This window comes from Megascapheus bottae, chromosome 4, assembly GCF_031878675.1.
Source record: "Megascapheus bottae isolate mThoBot1 chromosome 4, mThoBot2.hap1, whole genome shotgun sequence".
Taxonomy (NCBI): domain Eukaryota; kingdom Metazoa; phylum Chordata; class Mammalia; order Rodentia; family Geomyidae; genus Megascapheus; species Megascapheus bottae.
Genome location: NC_143512.1, coordinates 48,918,864 through 48,939,942, shown reverse-complemented (window position 1 = coordinate 48,939,942; position 21,079 = coordinate 48,918,864). Strand labels below are relative to the sequence as shown.

The following is a 21,079-nucleotide window of genomic DNA, read 5'->3' as shown; positions in this document are numbered from 1 at the left end:
GCATGAGCCACCAGCACCCAGCTTTCTTATAGTAATTTCTTATACTGTTGCTTTACTTATTTCTTCTTTTTTTTGCCTATTTCCATACTGTAGTGTAAACATTGAAAACATGAGCTTCAAAATCATATAATTAAATAAGTTTTTAGACCCTGATGAATGCCCCATGCTCCTGGGCTCTTCTAAGTAGCTGGTTACTGTTTTAAAAATAGCACCTTAAAGGTACCTTTTCCTGTATTTTCAGGTGTGTTTTTAAAAGCAATTTATTACAGTATTGAAAGTATATTGGAAAATAATAGTATACATTACTTTCAAGTCACTCTTATTTGTTGTCTAAGTTCTTTTATATAGGTTATAGAATTAATTAGCTGTATGTGAATCATGAAAATTTAGCTCAGAATTGGTCATCAACAGACCTATTTTTAATGATGTATCATTTTGTGGTGGAAGGAGTCTTTCTTCTGAAGTTTTAATTTATCCTGAATGTTTCAGGGACATATCTTTTACTAAACTCACGTCAGCACTAGATTTTATATAAATTTATTAACTTCTGGAAAACTGTTCATTTTTCCACTGATCATATGGTGCATCTTTTTCTAGAGCATGAAGGGCAAAAGTAAAAGCAGTCATGACCTCCTGAAGGATGATCCCCATCTCAGTTCTGTTCCAGTTGTTGACAGGTTAGTATAGTGCTGGCTGATCTTAAGTTCTTATTTTCAGATCCTTTCCTCTCTTCCTTTATTAGTAAATAGTCAGAGCTCATACTTCCAAATCTGAAAACATAGCTAAATACAAGCCGTATTTTGATAAAAGCTATAGCGCTCCAGCATGGCAGAGGAATTGTGTTGTCACTTTCAGTCTTCTCATTGAATACTTCTGTTGAATTAATTATCCTTGAAATTGTTAGTTCTTATCATCTTAGAATAGTGTAAATACTGGAAGTTGTTCGCTTTAACACTTGAATATTTGATTCCAAGTTGTATTGCTAACTTTTTCCTTGAAGTGTTCTTGTCTCAGTTGGTTGCAAATCACAGTGTAAGGTTTTGGGAAGAAATCACTATATTTTAGGCAATCTACTGAGTAAACATTCTCACATAAACACAGGTGTTAAGAGGAAGTTTTCTTATTGTCTTTGTTGCTTCTTACTGAGAAGGGAAGATACCTTAATGTTAAACACAACTGCTGATGATATATTAGGCTAGTGTCTTTTTTTTTTAAATTTTTTATTGTAATTAATAAAAGGGTTACATGATATTTGCCAGATAGAAGGTGCATTAATTCATATACATTGATACCCTTTCACATGTCTTGGTCCCCATTACCCTCCCCCTCACCCCCCTGCCACCCGTCTTGGTTTTCCCCCTTCCCTATCAAATTTCAAATAACCAAATACAAATAAATTCAATATATCAGATAACAAAGTGAGATACTGTAACAATATGAGATACCCAAGGGACAGCATAGGCCAGTGTCTTAAAGGCAATCTAAAATACTATTATGATACTGAGTTCAGCCCATTTTTTGGTTCCAAGTCTTTTCTCAGGATCTTTTTTCTTTATTAGAAAAAAGAATGGTTTTCTGCAGAAAACCCTGTGGATTTTCTAAAGCCTTTGTTTAAAAAAAACAATTCAGTGATTTCACATATCTACTAATGGAGCATACTTCTTTTTTTTTTTTTTTTTTTTTTTTGCCAGTCCTGGGCTTGAGCTCAGGGCCTGAGCACTGTCCTTGGACTTTCTCAAGGCTACAGCTCTACCACTTGAGCCTCAGCACCACTTCTGGCTTTTTTTTCTATGTATGTGGTACCGAGGAATCGAACCCGGGTCTTCATGCATGCTAGGCAAGCACTTTAACCACTAGGCCAAACTCCCGGCCCTGGAGCATACTTCTTATCTACCATAAATATCAACTCTGTTGTAAGACATTTCCATCTCCTCTCCAGTGCTTTTTGAGATTCACATGTTAAAGTAAATTTTGGGGACATGAATCCTAGCAATTTACTTTGAAAATAACATCTGTCCTATGGTTAAAAAAAAAGAAAATAACATTTGTTTTACTTTTTTTTGGTAGTGAAAAAGGTGATGCATCAGGAGATGTGGATGATGTAAGTATTCATCTTATGTAAGTATAGCTTGAGTCTATCTGTAGAAAGCTCACGTTTTTCCATAATAAAATGTGCAATCTTATAAAAAAAAATAAAAAGAAAATATTTTCATTCAATTGTGTGTATATTTCTCTATAAAATTTCAGTCTTCTTTCAGAATTTGTGTCCTACTTTTTCTTGCTTTCACACAACATATGTGAATACTCTAATATCAGGTGTTACAATTTCATTTTATTATGGCACAAGTTAAAATGTGCGTAAGTGGGCATCTCGTGTTATATATAGGAAATGCTTAGATTAGTCATTTATAATTATTTTCATTTTTATGTACCTATTTCAGAATATTCTTGAAAACTATAGTTATCTTTATTCGTTGTACTGGCTGACAGTGCCGAAAGAAAAACAAAGCAAAGTCTTTTAATATATGAAAGTTTTCAAACTGTGCAGCTGAGGCTTTATGTAAAATAATATTGACCTGTGCATTAGATAATTTAATAGGAAATACATAACTTTCCCTGTGTGGAGACAGATTTATTATTACCACAGTTAATAACAGTTCTGTATAGTAGAAAGAGGATGAATGTATCATCCTGTGAAAGATGATGCTGTGTTGTAGAATTTGGAGTTAACTGGGTAACAAAGTTTGGGGTCCCTGTACCTCAGAGACCAGTACATGCTAAAACAAAGGACAAGTTACATCTTAAGGAAAAACAGGCTGAATGTTGAAGCTTGAGAAGGACTCACTGTGTGAAAAGCAGGAGGATTGAAAGTAAAGAGGGTCTCTGGAGAGGACAGGTTGGTGTGTTTTAGGAGCTGAAAGTAGACCAGTGTGTTCAGAGTGTAGTGACAGGAAACTAGGATCAAGTAGAAGAGAGAAGAGGCCTGGAAAATATTAGAGGCCATGGTGCTGAATTTGAATTTCATCCTAAAAGTAATGAGGCATAGTGTAATACCCTGTGCTCAACTTTGTTACTTTTTGATCAACTTTGTATTCTAATAAAATTGCTATTATGATCATTATTCAGGCCAAATTAGGGGAAACAAACTGGAGTTGAAGGGAGCTGTTGAAAACTATTATGGGAGGAGGCCTAAATGTAAGACTAGCTGTGAGATGGAAGAGACAAGTCACTGGTTCTACTGGGAGTAGTGAAAAGAGGATCTAGGATAGTCACTGGTTTGTGATTTGGGGGACTTGAAAGAAATATATAATAGAGAGGATAGATGAGTTTGGGAGAAGGATGAAAAAATAAAGAGGTTAACTTGATATTATTTTGTACCTTTTGAGGTCAAGATAAGTAGGAGCTATCTCTATAACGATGATATGAATCTAGAAGTCAAGATTATGGTGGTGTAGGAGAGGATGTGAAAGTATAAGTTTGTTCTTAAGCAGTGTTTTGTTTCCTTTTCCAGAAAAAATGTCTTATATCCACAAACGAAATTTTATGACTTTATAGGATGCTTGTTTTAGATCTCTAGAGGCCCATGCATAGCAGGTCTATGTCTGGTTATCAACTTAGTTCTTAAGAATTACCTTAGCATCTTGTTGAAAACATTCAGTTTCTCTCACTGGAGATTTTGATTTACTGAATCTACAGTGACAACTGGGGCTAAACAAACAATCATGTAAGAAGCCTGAGAACCTGACATCAAAGACTACTGTTCTTGGGGTTAGAGTCTTAGACTTACTAGGTCTAAGAATCACAAGAGGAAAATGATCCACTTGATATAGATTGTTCTCTCTCCTTTTCATCTTCACCTATGTATGCTGATGTTCGTTTGGAAGTTGAAGATATAAAGTAAATAAAACAGGCCAGAATTTTAGCCTTCATGGTGTATGTTCCTTCATCTTATGAGATAAGAAGCACATTTGGAAAGGAAGTCCCTGAAGGGGTGTAGAGAGAACTAGAGATAGGAAAGTGATTCTATTGTTATCAAGGGTTACCAAGAAGATCATCACTGAGAGAGCAGCATTTGAACAGAGGTGAACCTGGGCAAAGGGCAAAAAGGTGGATGTCTAGAAGAAGAATATTCAAGGCTAGAAAGAACAATTCCAGAGGTGGCTACTATTGCTTCAATATACCTGTCCTCCTTGCATTAATCTGTCAAAATGTTATCCAAATGCCTCCAGAAACACAATTTCCACTGGCATAAGAGTAGACATGTTGATTGACACAACATACAGACATAATATACAGAGGGAACAATCTGTGCTAGACAGAGGGGCTTGACATGCATTGAATAAATAACTTCCTGAGTTATTTTTATTCTTACATTGTGAGACCATAGGGGGATTCCCACCTGGAGAAGGTTCTTTTGGCCCTTTCTGGTTAAAAATAAAACAAAGCAAAGGGAAACAAAGCAAGACAAACCTAGCCTATACATAGAGAAGTTACAGAGAAATCTGGAAGCGAAAGTGGAAAAGGAAATGTCTGGCAGATACTGATTTTCAGGGTTTTTCAGGATGGAGAAGATGAATGTGGAGAACATGATGAATATGACAGTGATGAGAAGAACCTGATGAGAGAAAGAATTGCGAAGAAGTTAAAAAAGGACATAAGTACAAATGTGAAATCGGCTGGAGAGGGAGAAGTGGAAAAGAAACCAGTCAACCGCAGGTGAGTCATTTGTTAGGTTTCTGGTTATCAAAACTTTTTATGCTTTTATTCAGCTGAGATTGAATGATTTATTAAACTAATTTTCTATTGAAGCCAATTTATTATTTGGTAATATTTTGATAACTTTAGAGAAAAGAGATCAGGTTTAAATTAAATGTATAACTTTTTAAATGCTTACATGTACTTTTACATACAGGTAAGAAATATATTAGCTTGATATACAACATTGTGTTTGATACCATTGAGAACATTTGAGTAATTTTCATAAAAAGGAAAGAGAGGGCCTCACAATAATTAAAGTGAGTAAAATATATCAAAACTCATGAAGAAACTGGATGGGCCCAAAGACATTGGTAGATGTCTTTTCAATTCATATTGGAAATACCATAATACTATAAACCCTCCTGAATCTCGGTGGTATCATAAAAGAAATTTCAGTGTATGAAAAAAATTCAGTCTGGCAATAAATTTTACTGGATTTTGTGACTCACCATTTTTCTCTCCTGAAATTTAACTCAATTAAAAACTGCAGTGTTATTCTTTTATTACTACTTTTTAATATACATTTTAAATCATGCTCCTTCTAAAAAGTATTAGCATTTTAAAATATTATTTATCTTCATTTAGAATAAGATAGAAATATGTATAAATTACACTTTTCCATTATGTCTCAACCTTATGAAAAAAGGTCTGAAATAAAACCATTTCTATTACAGTAGTTCCTCAGTTTTTTTCCTTTATATAACTAGAAAAAAAAGTGATCCCCAAAAACTTCCATTGAAGTTAAAACATTTTTCAACTTAGAAATAGCACTCAGAAGTCATCTTAATTATCTGTTTTTATCCCAGCAATGATCATCTATCAAGTAATCACTAGTGAATCATTTATTATAGATTAACTTTGGACCAATCTTGACTGAAGATTTTCATGAGTCATAATTAATGAAGTTAAAGAGACTCTCACAGTGATGGGATAGGATTGACTGGAATACATAATAGACATATGTGCAAATGTCATAAAGAAATCCTTATCTAGCTATTGTATGTTTTTTTTTAAAGTATACCATTAGTTCTGTGACTCACTCAAATCATGAATGTAGTCAAACATATATAGTTTTTTTCTTTTATTACATTCATATGTTTTCTGATTTCAAGAATTATTTTAAGACTGGACTTAAATGTTTTTGAAGTTTCTAATAAGAAATATTTATTGATTTTATTATTAGGTGTTTCTTAAACCCTGCTGCTCGTGTCTCATTATCCTTAATATAGTTTCAAGTAGATACCTTGTAAGTTAGTAAAATTGATCATGTACTTTAGTAAATTTATAATATAATTTAGTAAAATTGAATTTTCCATAGGTAAATTAAACTAGGTAACATTTATAATGTACCAAAGACATTTTAGTATATTCCCTAAAGGTGTGTTTATCCTTATAACGGAAGGTTAACATTTAAAGCTTCCTTGTTTGTGGGGTTTCCTGATAAGCACGTAATTACATTAGTCGTTAATGTAGAAATAGCATTATGCTCCTGAGGATAGTGGGGTGCCATTGAAAAGTTTCTACAAGTAAATGACACAGAGATTGTTTGTAGTATAGATAATGGACTAATGTAGGAGCATCTTTGGTTGCTTAAATACTAATAAATTACCACAGATTGAGTGGCTTAAAAAACAGACACTAAAAAACAAACAAAAAAGAACAGACAATTATTTATGACAGTTCTTGAGGCTGAAGTTGAATGTCAAAGTTCAAGCAGAAAGGTTCCTTGGTAGAGGCATCTTTGTGACTTCTTGCAAGGCACCTTCTTGCTGTCTTCATAGGATGACAGGGTTAAACTTCATTACTTGTTACAGGCCAGATCACCAGATGGCATCACATTGAACTTTAACACTTCAGCATATGACTTTACAGGCTTGTAGATGAGTAATAAGGGAGGAGCCTGGAGGAAGCCTGGAAGCCTGGTAGCAAGCTCCTATAGTAAAGTCACATGAGAAATGGTGGTGGCTAGAACCAGGGTATTCTTAGTCTATAAAATGCTTCTCTGGATGGTGAGGCTTCAATAATAAGAGATTTTCTAGATCTTACCTATACTCAAAGGTGCTCTTCACCTTGACTGAAAAATTGTAGGATTATTCCTATTAGATTTCACATCTAGATTTTGTTAAAACTATTGTTTGGATGTTAATCCTGCAAGCAGGTTTATTGAGTCCTTAATATTTAAGCTTGAGAGTTCTCTTTGAAATATAACTTTCAATAAATCTACGTATAGTAGAACCTTACTCTAGTAATGTATTAGAAATGTATCTAGTTATTTCCTTTGTAAAGAACTTAGGTGATTCACAGGGTGGGGGTGTGGGACACAATTCAAAGCCTTTCTTCCCTTTTGTCCTTACAAAATAAAGCCATCACATCTTATTCCAATTTTTCTGGATTTCTAGTTCTAAATATACCAATTCCATGCTATCATCCATCCCACTTCTCTACACCTGTAGAGATGTGTTGTGTAGCAGTTGCTACTAGTGACTTCTGTTTCTATCCTAACACTTGCGACCAATGATTCTTTATTATTCAATCCCCACAGTATACAGTTCCCCACTTGGCTTCCTGACTCATGAACTAGGAGGAAACTTCTTCAACTTTTCTCTTTCTCTCTCTCTTTTTAAAAATCTTACCCTGTAAGACTACTCTGTCTTTTTCTTCTCTTTACAAGAAGAATCCTTCATTCAATTCTCTTTCCATTGCCTCAGTTTTCTCCCTTTGCTGTACACCCCGCCCCCCATGTTAACAAAACCTGTTTTATTTTCCTCCTGACTTTCCATTTATTTCTAACACAGGCCGTATGTCTTCCTCTATTCCTTCACTGAAACAGTGAAATTCACATAGCTGATAGCTTTTTTCAATTGTTTTCCTTTGTTTACTGGGCACATTTTTCTTTAGAAAATTTTATATTTTGTCCTTGAAACCCATCTCCTCAAGAACCTTGCCATTCACATTGTTGCCTGCTGCCCAGGAATATTTATTTCACATGTGGGAACTTATTAGGAGTGTAGAATATCAAAGTAGTCAAGGAAGCTCTAGCCTATAGTAACTATTTGGATGGTGGAGCTCAGGAGTCACATAAGCCAGACTGGGCATGAAAAATTTTAAGACTGCATGTCACTCAATAGCTGGACATAGTAGTACACACCTGCCATCTCAACTATGATAAAAGTATCATGTTTGAGTAAGGTGGCTTGCCTGTCATCCCCAGTGAAATAGAGAAAGGAAAATGGCAGCAAAACATGTAATTTTAGAAGACAGAATATGGTATTTGAATACTCACTATTTTTCAAAAAATTATTTTGGTAAAAAATTATATATCTGTCCAGGTGCCGGTGGCTCACTCTCGCCTGTAATCCTAACTCTTTAGGAGGGTGAGATCTGAGGATTGCGGTTCAAAGTCAGCACAGGCAGGAAAGTCCCTAGGCTTTTATATCCAATTAACCACCAGAAAACTGGAAGTAGAGTCGTAGCTTAAGTGGTAGAGCACTAGCGTTCAACTGAAGAGCTCAGGGACAGTGCCCAGCTCCAGAGTCCAAGCCCCATGACTACCCCCCACCAAAAAAAAATAAATAAATTACATATCTGAACATTTGAGTCATATAGAAAGAGGTCCTATCTTTGACTAAGTTAAGTAGTTTTGATATTAGACCATAAGAAAATATTTAAAATACCCTAGTTTGTTTTAATGTGCACCTAAGTTGATTTAAAGTTGTGATAGTTTGTCTTTTAGTCATATTTTAAAGCTTATTAGAAAGAATCTTCTTTTGCCTGTAGATGGAGCTCAACAGCTGCAAGTTAGTCATGTAAACTAAGTTGAGTTTTCATTCCTCCCTACTGGCTTCTAGCATCTATGTGCTTGATAAAACGAGATTAAACAAGCAGACTAGTCAAAATGAAAAAAAAAGCTATCATTTATATACTTTCTATCACTTAATTTTATTGTGATTCATCTAAGATATTTTCCTTAAATTGAATTGTAAACCAAAATAATATTGAAACATAGTCTCAAATCACAATTAATGATTTTGTAATAATTTTTAAAAATTTTGGCAGTACTTGAGGTCACAAGCTTATTCTGCTTTCTTGCTCAGCCTCTGGCTCTGCTTCTTGATAGTTATTTTGAATATAGAATGTCTGGGATTTTTCTTCCTGGTCTGGTTTCAAACTGACATATTTCTGGATCTCAGCCTCCTGAGAGCTAGGTTTACAGCTGTAACTACCTGTGTCTAGATAAAGACTTAATAATAATCTTTCAAGGCTAACCAGAATGATAAGAGTTTTGGAGTCTGAACAGATTCTTGTTTATCATCCATGTTCTGTTTATTTGGCATCCATGGATGACTATACTGTTCCTTTTTTCATGAAGCAGACCTTGCTTTATGATCAGACTTAAAAAGTATGTGGTTATCTTTAGTATATAAACTTGGTTTTCTGTAGCAAATTCAAAACATAATTTCAGTATTTAAATTTCAGAAATGGAAAAGATAATACACATTTTTAAAATAGTACAGATTTTTGAAGGTAGTACCACAATAAAGACTGGAATTCACAGACATTGTGACAAACGAATTTAAATGGTTAGAATCATCATCTACTCCTTACATCAAAACGTATACAGAGAAGAATATCAGCCATAAAAGCATTTCTGTCCCCTTTCTCTCTCTTTTCAATAGAAAAAAAAACCAGGAAAAGAGATGTAGAAATGTGGGATTACTGGTTTGTGAGTAAAAAAATCTACAATTTCCTTGGTCTAGAGTAATAGTGGACCAAATATGTTTTCAGGAAATTTATGGGTTGAACAGCAGATTTTAACCATTGAAACCATTCTTGAATTTAATAATGTTTGCATGTGAACTTATGGTTTCTTTTCATGTGTTTTCTCCTAAACCAGTCTATTCATAAATACAATTATTCTTTAAAAAAATTATTTCAATGTATAGAGGGGTTACAGTTATATTCTCCAGATAGAAGGTGCATTACTTCTCATTCATTGATATCCCTTATGTTTTTGTCCCCATTTTCTTCCCCCCACCCCCTCCTCTCATTTTTCCCCTCGTATTTCAAATAAACAAGTAAACATCTATATAATATACTAGGTAACAAAGTGAGATTAACCAAAGGGATACACAAGAGGAGAGAGAAAAACATAATACATTAACAGTCACTTATAATTAAGCTCTTGTTTCCATGTCCTAAGGTCCATTAATTTGGCCTCATCCTATATGGCCTTATATATCTAGTGTTTGAGCTATTGTAATCCTCTGCTAGGAGAGTTCTAAATGTGTATTAATTATTACAGATGAGGGAAAATTGTAGCTATTGACTGTCTAAGAGCTATTATTTGCCAGGTTTGACTATGTATCCTCCAATAATTCTGTGTTAGAGAAACTTCAACCCATGTAATTATGTTGGCAGATGAGTCCTTTAAGAGATGATTAGATCATGAAGGCAAATCAGTGATTAATGTGATTAATGCTGGAATGAGATAGTTATCTTGAAAGTGGGCTTCTGATAAAAGGACAAATCTAATCCATTCCCTTTTTCCATCCTTCCCACCTTTCCTCCTCCCCATCCCCTTCCCTAGGTCTCTCATGCAAATGCACATTGAACATGGATGCCAGCTTACCTTAACCACTTTTGGTCATGCAGTGATAGTTGTACAATTCCTTACTAGTTGCAGAACCCTCAGATTTGGATTTCTCAGTTTCCAGAACTGCGAGAAAGTAACCTCTTTTCTTTATAAATGTCTTAGTCTCCTGATACTCTATTATAGCAGCAATACAAAGAATTCATAATTGTCATTTTTACAAGTTAAGAACAGTCATATATCAGCAATTTCACATCTCACCCTGATGTGTCTCTCTCTCTCTCTCTCTCTCTCTCTCTCTCTCTCTCTCTCTCTCTCTCTCTCTCTCTCTCTCTGTCTCTCTCTTGTTCTGCGTGTGCGTGTGTGTGTGTGTGTGTGTGTGTGTGTTGGTGCTGAGGCTTGAACTCAGGGCCTGAGTACTATCCCTAAGCTTTTTTTGCTTATGGCTAGTGCTCTACCACCTCAGCCACAACTCCATTTCTGGCTTGTTGGTGGGGAGATAAGAGTCTTGTGGACTTTCTTGCCCAGGCTGGCTTTGAACTACAGTGCTCAGATCTCAGCCTCTTGAGTAGCTAGGATTACAGACTTGAGACCTCAGCACCAGCTTGGGTCATGATTTTAAAGGAATAACATTTTAACATTAAATATACTTCTTTTAATTGATGTTTCATAATCTCCCAAAGTACATGGAATGGTTTGTTTTATTGTCTTTCTCTGTTATGGTTAAAATCTTGGAATAATATCAATTATAATACAAACCATATCATAGTTTGGTATTTCTGGCAAGCTTCCTTTTTTCTTCTGTTTGGATTTTTAGAGTTAGAATTTTTGAATATTCTCAGCAAAACTGTTTCTTGAACTATTTGAAATAAAATACCACTTTGAAAATGTCAAGTCAATTCATTGGGAATGAGTTAATCCATATTCAAGGAGTCACCTTTAAAATAAAACCAAAAAGTCCTTGAACGTCAATTATATACTCCAGAAGTAAGACGTCCCTACTGTTTTTACAATTAGGTTTTGTACAGCAGACAGGAAGCATGTGGAGGAAGAATCTCCTGTCAAACAGAGAAGAAATGTTTTCATCCTTTAACAATCTTTTTTGTATTACCCTTGAGGATTATCATCTATTGATCTTGAAGCATCAGTTTATAGGGAATTAACTTGATACATCACTGAGATTATATGCAAAGAGCATTTCTTTATATACTATTCTGTACCAGACAAGGTATTCTTTAAACTAGAACAGTTGTAATCACAGTGAGTAATTTTGAGATACTTATTGCCATCTTCTGCATTACATTATAAATTCACCTATAAATTAAATAGGCAAGTATAGTTTGGCATATTAAGGAAGAGGTTGGCCACCCATGATGCAAAATCCTGTGTTTTGCACATGAAATCACACAAGGTTCTGAGGGAAAAATATCATTAGATATTTTATTTTTGCTATTTCTGGCTCATTTGTTTTTTTTTCCCCTCTAACTTTTCAGAGATGTTACCACTTGAATTAGGAACATTCATTGAGTTTCTGCTTTGCTAATATACAAGATACAACTGCTCGGGTCTCAGGGTCTTCTCACATTTTACTTAGTGTTTAGCAAAGAAGACTTGTATAAATACATGAGGGCTGAGAAATATTCATAGGTGGAATTGTGAGTTGTTCTGTTATTCCACAGATATTTGCTATATTCTACAATGGAAACAGCCACTTTTTTTTTTCCTCTAGCTTCATCCTTACCACAAAGCTTACAAGATACAGTTTTTGCTATGATTCTTCCTTTACAATAAAATAATAATAATCACCAAACCAGGACTTTCCAAGGGGAGGTGACTTCTCTTACACTCTTATGCAAATTAGCAAATCATACTTGAGCCTGAACCAATCGGACATTCCTGCAAAGCCTAGATAACAACTTAGATATAGGAGGCCTGAAAGAAAAATGACATAGTCTAATGACTGTTAGCTTTCTGGTTAATATTGAGATAACTGGTATCAAATGTTTATTCTATTTGTCCTTCCTGATATACCCAAATATACCTATGTATAGCTTACATCCTGAATGGCTTCCTTTAGTAGTCATCTTAGGTTATGATGCTATGACAGCAACAGGAACAGCAACAAAATTTCATTGAACAACTGTGGATATGCTAAACATCTTCATTGTAAGTCCCTGGATGAAGATGTGTTTCTCTTCATGTCAGAGGGGAATGAATAATGATGGAATGATAGCTATAGAGCTTTCTGTTTGCAAGTGACTTATATCCTGTCATCTTTTCATTGTCCAGCATAAGTGATATGATTAAACCTGATGCCACTAAAATGAAGTTTAAACAATTCAGAGAACAATGAACAGCTAGGAGCAGTAGTACAATGTACTACATACACTGTGCTTTCACCAGAACAGAGAGACTGTTGTAGATACCTGTGACTAAATAGTAAATTTAATCATGACCTTCCTGGCATCTTAATTTGTCCTCTTCCAAAGTAAAGAAGATAAAGATTATATGGCCATTACCAGATTTTATGGAAGACAGATTGTACTTACAATCATAAACTCTCTTACTGGATATGCAAGGATTCGGTTTGGGGTTTTATTTATTTAGTGTAGCTGTTGTGCTTTCAGTTGACTTTTTGCTCATAAACTGGTGCTCTACTGTTTAAGCCACACCTCTACTTCTGGCTTTTTAATTGGAAGTAAGAATCTCATGAATTTGTCTACCTGGGCTACTTCTAATCCCCATTCCTCAAATCTCAGCCTCCAGAGTAGCTAAGATTATACTCCTGGGCCAAGAGTGCCTGGAAGGGATTCTTTGATTATAGGGAGTTAAATACATTCAAAGTAACTCAAGGAAAGAAATTTCTATGTAGAACAATAGGAGAATTGCACAGAATCTAGATAAAGAATTGCATATAGCAAGGTGTGGTACTGTATACCTTGCAATCCCTGCACATGGGAAGTAGAGGAAGGAAGATTACAAGGTGGAGAATAGTCTGAGTTATATGTCTTAAAAACCAAGCCTTAAACAAAAAGAATTATCTACAGCTTTCACAGGAAAGCACATTTTCAGTTTTCTCTTCTACTGCAGCTTTGAATTGGCTCTCCTTGGGGGGGGGGGGGGCTGGATTGACTTGGTTGCTGTGTCCCCAATAGAAGTACACAGGAGAGAGAATCTGGCTTGGCCTAGCTCTGATGTCTACTCAGTGTAGCATTGATTGTGGAGAGAGTATTGGGAGCCATGAGGTACATATGTAAGTGAAGGATGGCTTCTCCCTCCAGTATCTGTTTTCATTAAGAACTCTAGTGATTAACTAGACTCAGGGATACCTAGGTGAAAGATATTTCACTGTCCTTCTTTAACATTGGCCCCATGTCCAATGAGGTAAAAGAGAAATAAGCCTAATTATCTGACAGTCTGTTTTGGAGTAAAGAAAGGAAGCGGGGCGCTCCTTCATTCCTTCCCCCTTTAGCCAACCATCACACAGATTGGTCAGCTGCACCAGCAATAGCAGAATGGAGAGGTCAGACAGCCTAGACCCCTGAAGACTTTGTGGAACAACTATTCCATGTCCAATTTCCTACTTCTGGCCTTTTCCACATGAGATAAAATAATCTCCAAGTTGTCTCAGTTACGTTTGGGGGGGTGTCTGTTCTGTGCATCAGAACCTCAATCTTTATGATACAGCAAGGGTATTCTTTCATAACTATGACAAGGGCAGGTGGGAATGTGGGAGGGAGGAAATGAATAACTGCTTTGTTATTTCTGTTCGCTTCCTTAATTGATTTTCTTATTTTTCCTGGAAGACAATCATATTAGTCTGCAACCCTCAACATTCCCACCCTTCTCAGTTTTGGTGGCTTACCTTGTTAGATCATTAAGAAACCAGAAACTGTGAGAGAGAATTTGTTCATTTTCCTACAAGAAATCTACCTATCTGCATTTGATCCATATTCTTCTTCCTAACCAGTTTTTTTATTCTGTGCCTTGGTGTCACATCCTTTCTCTTTCTCACATACTTGGGGAAAGAAACCGCTCAACACTTTGTGCTTTGTTTGCTTTATACAGGTCTATTGTCCTATTGCAGTTTCCCAGACACAAGCTCCCAAGTTGGAGCTTGTTTCTCTTTGTGTTTTGGGTCACTTCAGCTTGAAACTCTTCTCTGAGCTTGTCTCAGAGCTATTCCTAGTATTTCTTCAGTCCATTGTTCAAATACCTTATTAGAGAGGCCTTCTCAGATTACATTGAGTATGCAAATCCAAGTGATCTAGGGGAAAGTGTGCAAAAATGTGTCTGCTGTTTTATATAATGCATAATTAGGACTCCTCCCCTCAAAAGAAAAGGAAAAGAAATCTCATTTAGTAGTCTAGCATGTCATTTGGAATATCAGTTTTTCTTTGCCATATGTTTGTGGCTTTTACGTGACTAAGTAGGATCCTAAATTGAGAATTCTAGTCCTGCTTGAACTACAGAATGAGACCCCATCTCAAAACAAAACACAAACAACCCCAAAAAACAAACCCACAAACATGTCAATTTTTTATTAAGTTTCACAACATTTTCATTATTAATCTTCTAAAGAATTGTACCTTATTTTGTCAGTCTTATTGAATCTTTGCTTTTACTTAAGGTTGTCTTAAAAGCAAATTCAATAAAAAAATATTCAGCAATGACTTAGTTTGAAGAGTAACCTCACAGAATCTTTTACAGTGATTTCCTATCCATCTGTCTATTTTGACATATTAATAACATTTCTTAGCTCTCCATTCCCTAGTTCCTATTAGATGAATATAGCTATACCATGTGTCTTATTTCACTCAATATGTGTTGATTTAAGTATGTTTGACCTTTAAATGTATGTATGTGAGTGTTAAACCTTAAATAGGATCCCCGTTTTTACTTTGAAGTATATCATTGGCTTACCTAGAGTTTTTTTTTTTTTAAATATTTTATTAACATTGTCCTGTTTAACAAACAAGTATTCAAGAAGGGAATCTCCATATGCAATCACTGGCACATAGATTTTAGAACATAATTAAAATTTAAGCTGCAAGTTTGTATGCCATAGATACATATTGATCTATATAATGCAACATTATATCTATACAGTATCTATCCTATCATAGATTTTTATGTCTGTGTAGTTATCTTTATATCTCCAAGACTGTGTCAGAAACCTTGGGTACCTGAAGACACTCCTTGGATCTAATATCCACATATCAAGGAGACCATGCTCCTTTTGTTCCTTTGGTACTGACTTATCTCACTCATCATGATTTACCCTAGTTCCACCCTAACTTTTTTAACTTATTCTGCTTTCCAATTTATGGTGTTCATTTAGCTGCTTCTTTATAGACTTATTCTAAATAGTCTCAAAAATTATTGTATGATAATTGGCAGTTTTCTGTCCTGATTGAAAGAACATATTTCTTATGGTCAGAGGTGCCGTATTAACTGACATATAAAGTTACATTGTGGAATCATGTTTTAAATTTGAATTTTCAATTTGTTTACAAATTCATTAGATCAAAGGTATGTATGTACTCAACAGAAAGTTAGATTTGTTCTTTGTTGTATATTTGGTTTTCTTATTCTATGAAAGGAGTGTTTTCTTAACTTTGAAAGTTATATAATAACTTCCTGCCAATTTCTTTTAGATGAGTGTTTAGGTTTTTAGTTTTATTAATCATTACAAATTAATAGAAAATTTACAGATATGCTTATTTGCTCACAATATTGACAGTAGCTTGAAACATCTTGAAGACCAGCTTTGTTTAAAAAGAAAACCCTTGCTTTAGCTTCAAAGTGTTCCGATACAGTTTGGTAAGACTTAGTTTTGGGTGGTTTGTACGTACTTGCCTTGTCACCTGCATAACCAACCTGAGAAAAAAGTACATTTAATGTGACATAAAGTAATGATTTCTCGTCCCAATATTCCTGGAGAATAGCCTAAATTGAAGGCCAGGATAACCCTGTAGAGTTACTCAACAACTTTAATTATTTGGTTTTATGCTTATTGTTACAGTCTCTATAAGATTTAAAGGTATTCCACTGAAGTTGGAAAAATTTACAATTATATTCTATTTCTTTTATTGTTTTATTCTGTGCTGTGTAGTATGGAAAGAATTATAGAACAAAATGTACTGGCATTTCGGTGCACCATTTTTTTCACATTTTATATAGACAAAGATAAAAATACATTTAATTAGAGGGGACAGGAGTTTGGCATAGAGATAGAGTGCTTGCCTAGCATGCACAAAGACCTGGGTTCGATACCTCGATACCACATACATACATAGAAAAAAGCCAGAAGTGGTGCTGTGGCTCAAGTGGTAGAGTGCTAGCCTTGAGATAGCCCAAGGACAGTACTCAGGCCCTGAGTTCAAAGCCCAGGACTGGCAAAAAAATAAAATACATTTAGTTAAAGATAAAATACAATTAACTAGGGCTGGGAGTTTGATCTTGTGGTAGAGTGCTTGCCTAGCATGCACGAAGACCCGGGTTCAATTCCTCGGTACCACATATGTATAAAAAAGCCGGGAGTGGTGCTGAGGCTCAAGTGGTAGAGCTCTAGCCTTGAGAAAGTCCAAGGACAGGGCTCATGCCCTGAGCTCAAGCCCAGGACTGGCAAAAAAAAAAAAAATACAATTAACTATAGATAAAATGCCTTTTTTTTGCTTAACCTTTTCCTGTATGTTGGAGGAACAGAAGATTAAGATAAATAAGATTAAAAGGCAAGTTGGAGTATAGATTATTTTGTCTTTCTCAATGCTAGATTCAGATACCTACAGAAAACAGTGGTGATCAATCTAAGGAGATAAAATGGTTATTCCTTTTCTTGCTTTATTTTTAATATGTGTCAGTGGCTTGGAAACAAGATGTAAGCACATCTAGCAAAAGAAATTGAGCATCTGTAACCCCAGTGTGCAGAAGGGGACAGGTAAACTGGAGTACTGCTGCTTTGGGTTTTAGAGCTATGGCAGGATTATTTAAATTACCTGAATTCATGGAAGCTGTAATTCAGAGCTTCTTATTATTTTAAGTTACTATAAAACAATGATAAATATTGATATTCTAACAACAACATAAAAGTTTGTATTCATATGAAAAGATAACTGCAGCTCTTTTTAAAGCTAAGATTTTAAGTTGGGTGCTTCTGTCTCATGCCTGTTATCATAGCTACTCAGGGAGCTTAGATCTGAAGACTGCAATTTGATGCAAGCCCAGGCAGGAAAGTCTGTGAGACTCTTATGTCTAATTAAAACACAGAAAAAGCTGGAAGTGGCACTGTGTGGCTCAAGTGGTAGAGCACCAGCTTTGAGTAAAAAGAGCTCAAGGACAGCAGGCAGGCCCAGATTTCAAAGCTTTAGGAACAGCAAAATAAAAAAGAAAGAAAACTTAAAAAAAAAAATTAAGTACCGAAATTGCTGAGGATTACTATAGATAAACACCTAGCACATAAACAGGTTAAAACAAAATACAAACAAATAAAACTTTTGCAGAAGGCTGTAAATCTGACATAGAAATAGACTGTGCCGAAGGTATTTATCTCTTTTGGCTCTTTAAGATTAACAAGCTCCCAGTTTTCAGGTAGAACAGTTGTCTAGCCTTACTACACACGCACAAGCAATCTTAACTACTTCACATCACTGAGATTCTGTTTAACCTTTGTTGTTGCTGCATTTCCATTCTGATTCTTAGATGAATTAGAAATTATTTTATATAGCATTATTCCTTGGAACTAGGGATGCTACTTAAACATATGTTGCTTACCTCAATGTAGCAATTATATACCTATTAAATGGTTTTGAAACATGATGACAAGGATGGAGGGGAAGATCAGTAGGCAAGAATCCAGTCTGGGAAATAGACCCACACAAGGATAGTTGACTACCTTTCACAGTGGTATAAAAGCAATTCAATGGTGCTGTAACATTGTAGATATGTGCGGGGATACCTACCTTCTATTTATAAACATGTATAATAGCCTAAATATAAAATATGAAACTTTTAAACTTCTAGAAGGAAACAGTAGAAAGTTTATATGAACTTGGTTTTGTAACTCACTCTCACCAAAAGCAAGAACTGTGGACAAATCAGTAAACTTCACCAAAATTTAAAATGTTGTTTCTGCAAAAGACACTGTTAAAGGAATGAATAGTTCTGGGTGCCTGTGGCTCATGCCAATTTGGGGACTAAGATCTGAGGATCATGGTTCAAAGCCAGCCTGGACAGGAAAGTCTGTATTAACTACACAAAAAGTCAGAAATGGAGCTTTGGTTCAGGTTATACAATGCTAGCCTTAAGCATAAAGCTCAGGGACAAAGTCCAGGCCTGGAGTTCAAGTTCCAGACCAGCATGCATGCATGCGCAGACACACACACACACACACACACACACACTCACAAAGGAAATGAAAAGATAGACACGGAATAGGACAGCTCACGGTGAAGAACTTTAGAAAGCTCAACAATCATAAAACAAATGAAACAAATGAATATTTAAGGTGGTCAGTGGATCTGAACAGGTATTCTTCACCAAATAAGATATGTAAACAAGTAAACATGAAAATAAAATATTTTCACGTTCTTGCTGAGATGAGCCTTCCTTCCCCCCGGCCTGTTTTTGAAGGCTTCAATTTAACTCTGAGCCTTGATGCTGTCTCTGACCTTGAACTTTTGAGCTCAAGGCTAGCCCTTGACCACTTGAGCCACAGCTCCACTGCCAGTTTTTTGGTGGTTACTTGGAGATAAGAGTCTCAAGGGCTCAATTGCCTTGGCTGGCTTCTAACCACAATTCTCAGATCTCAGCCTCCTGAGTAACTAGGCTTTCAGGCATGAGTCATGAATGCCCAGCAATGTACCACTATTGTAAGTAAAACAGGATTTAATTTTCTATGTATTATCACATTTAATCATATGATGAATGAGTAGCTAGTTATGAACAACACTAAAAGCTTATTTGCTTTAAAATCTGGAATTTAATTACTTTTACTTTTTTTTTTTTGCCAGTCCTGGGCTTGAGCTCAGGGTCTGAGCACTGTCCTTGGACTTTCTCAAGGCTAGAGCTCTACCCCTTGAGCCTCAGCACCACTTCTGGCTTTTTTCTATGTATGTGGTACCAAGGAATTGAACCTGGGTCTTCATGCATGCTAGGCAAGCACTTTAACCACTAGGCCAAACTCCCGGCCTTACTTTTACTTTTGAGGAACCTAGAGCTTAGATTCTAATGTCAACTTTTGTATTTTTCAAAGCATGCAAAGAATAATTTCACATAAGACTAGAAAGTTACAAAGACAATTGGAAGAAAATGGTGAAGTTAGCAAACTTCCTAGCCTTTCCTCAGTGCTATTTTCAGAATTTAACTTACAGTAATAATTTCAACTGGGCACTTTGCCTCAGACCTGTGACTGTTGTCCTTGGGAGGCTGAGGCAGGGGGATTGCAAACTGGAAAGCAGCCTGGCCTACATAATCAGAAAAACAAATAAAAATTTTACAACTTCAGTAAAGAGCAATCCAAAACTTAAACCCAGATCAGATGTGTTTGACTGAACTACCAGTATATAATTCGCCTGGGATTCAGTTTGCTGAATGTGATGTTAGGAATGGTGTATAAAGGATGCAGAAAATAGGGACGGGGAGATAGATAAAAGTTTCCTAGAAAATGCTAGGGAAGTAGACAGGGGCTTTATGTGACTGGAAACTGTACTCCTTTAGATCATGTAGAATAATAAAAAGATGATGTGATTAGGTCTACAGAGAATCTCCATTGTAGTAAAGGAAAATCAGATGGAGAAAATCAAGAATGGAGGTTAAGGAAACAGATATGATAAAATAAAATAAAAAGCTAAACTAAGGCAAGGTTCCATTTGCTAAGTACTTTGCATTCAGTAAAAATTTTCAAGTATCTGCTATCTCCATATGATGATATGAAAATAATGATAGTACCATCTACAAAAAAGTTACCAGCATTTAGAGCCAGATCTATTAGTATACAGTGGAACTCTAAATGAAGCACAAATTCAGAAAGAGTACAGTAGCTTCATGTGTAAGGATAGATTAATTTTAATTTTTATGGATCAGGAAGCCTGCATGTATACAAGTAGATAGTACTTATACAGGCTTTGGAGAAGGAATTGAGTTTGAATAAGAGGAAATGGGTGGGAAGGGAATTTCCAGCATAGGAAACTAAGAAAAGTACAGGGTGTATTTGAGTAACATTCTATTGTGACTAGAGGAGTAGATGTGTTTGGAAGTAAATCTGGAAAGATGGGTTGGGACCAAATCATGAGGAACCTTCCAGGGTAACAAAGTATAAACAAGCTCATTTGCTTCATTAACATGGTCAGTATATGAGAAATATAAATAAATCTTTTCAAGTAGATGAAGTCAATTTGAAAAATTCAAAACTGGAAAAATATTGGATTTTTCTATGTTTCTGGAGAAGTGGTAATATGATAGGAAGATTTGGTGTGATTTCTAACTTATGTTATTTTATTTCTTATAATTTGAAAATGAACAGCAAATTATCATAGTAAATGGGAAAAGGCTTAGGGAGAGAAATTATTGTACACAGTGACAAAATGACCATAAATTTCATCCCTAGCACTATCTTAAATATTTGATTGATGAATATTATTTTAATCATGACAACTATGATCTATAAAGATCTTAGTGTTATGTACTAGAAATGACTGAAAGCAATATTTTTGAATTTGTTTCCTTTGTGAT

General features: G+C 35.4%; 1 protein-coding gene across 2 annotated transcripts in view; it reads left to right on the top strand.

Annotated features, from left to right (window-relative positions):
- Cwc27 (CWC27 spliceosome associated cyclophilin) overlaps positions 1-21,079 on the top strand; it is a 179,377-nt gene that overhangs the window by 26,520 nt on the left and 131,778 nt on the right. For both annotated transcript variants that reach the window (XM_090331865.1, XM_090331866.1), the window contains exons 8-10: positions 598-677; positions 2,068-2,101; positions 4,562-4,716. In XM_090331865.1, the coding sequence (XP_090187991.1) occupies positions 598-677; positions 2,068-2,101; positions 4,562-4,716 (269 nt within the window). The remainder of the gene's footprint in view (positions 1-597; positions 678-2,067; positions 2,102-4,561; positions 4,717-21,079) is intronic.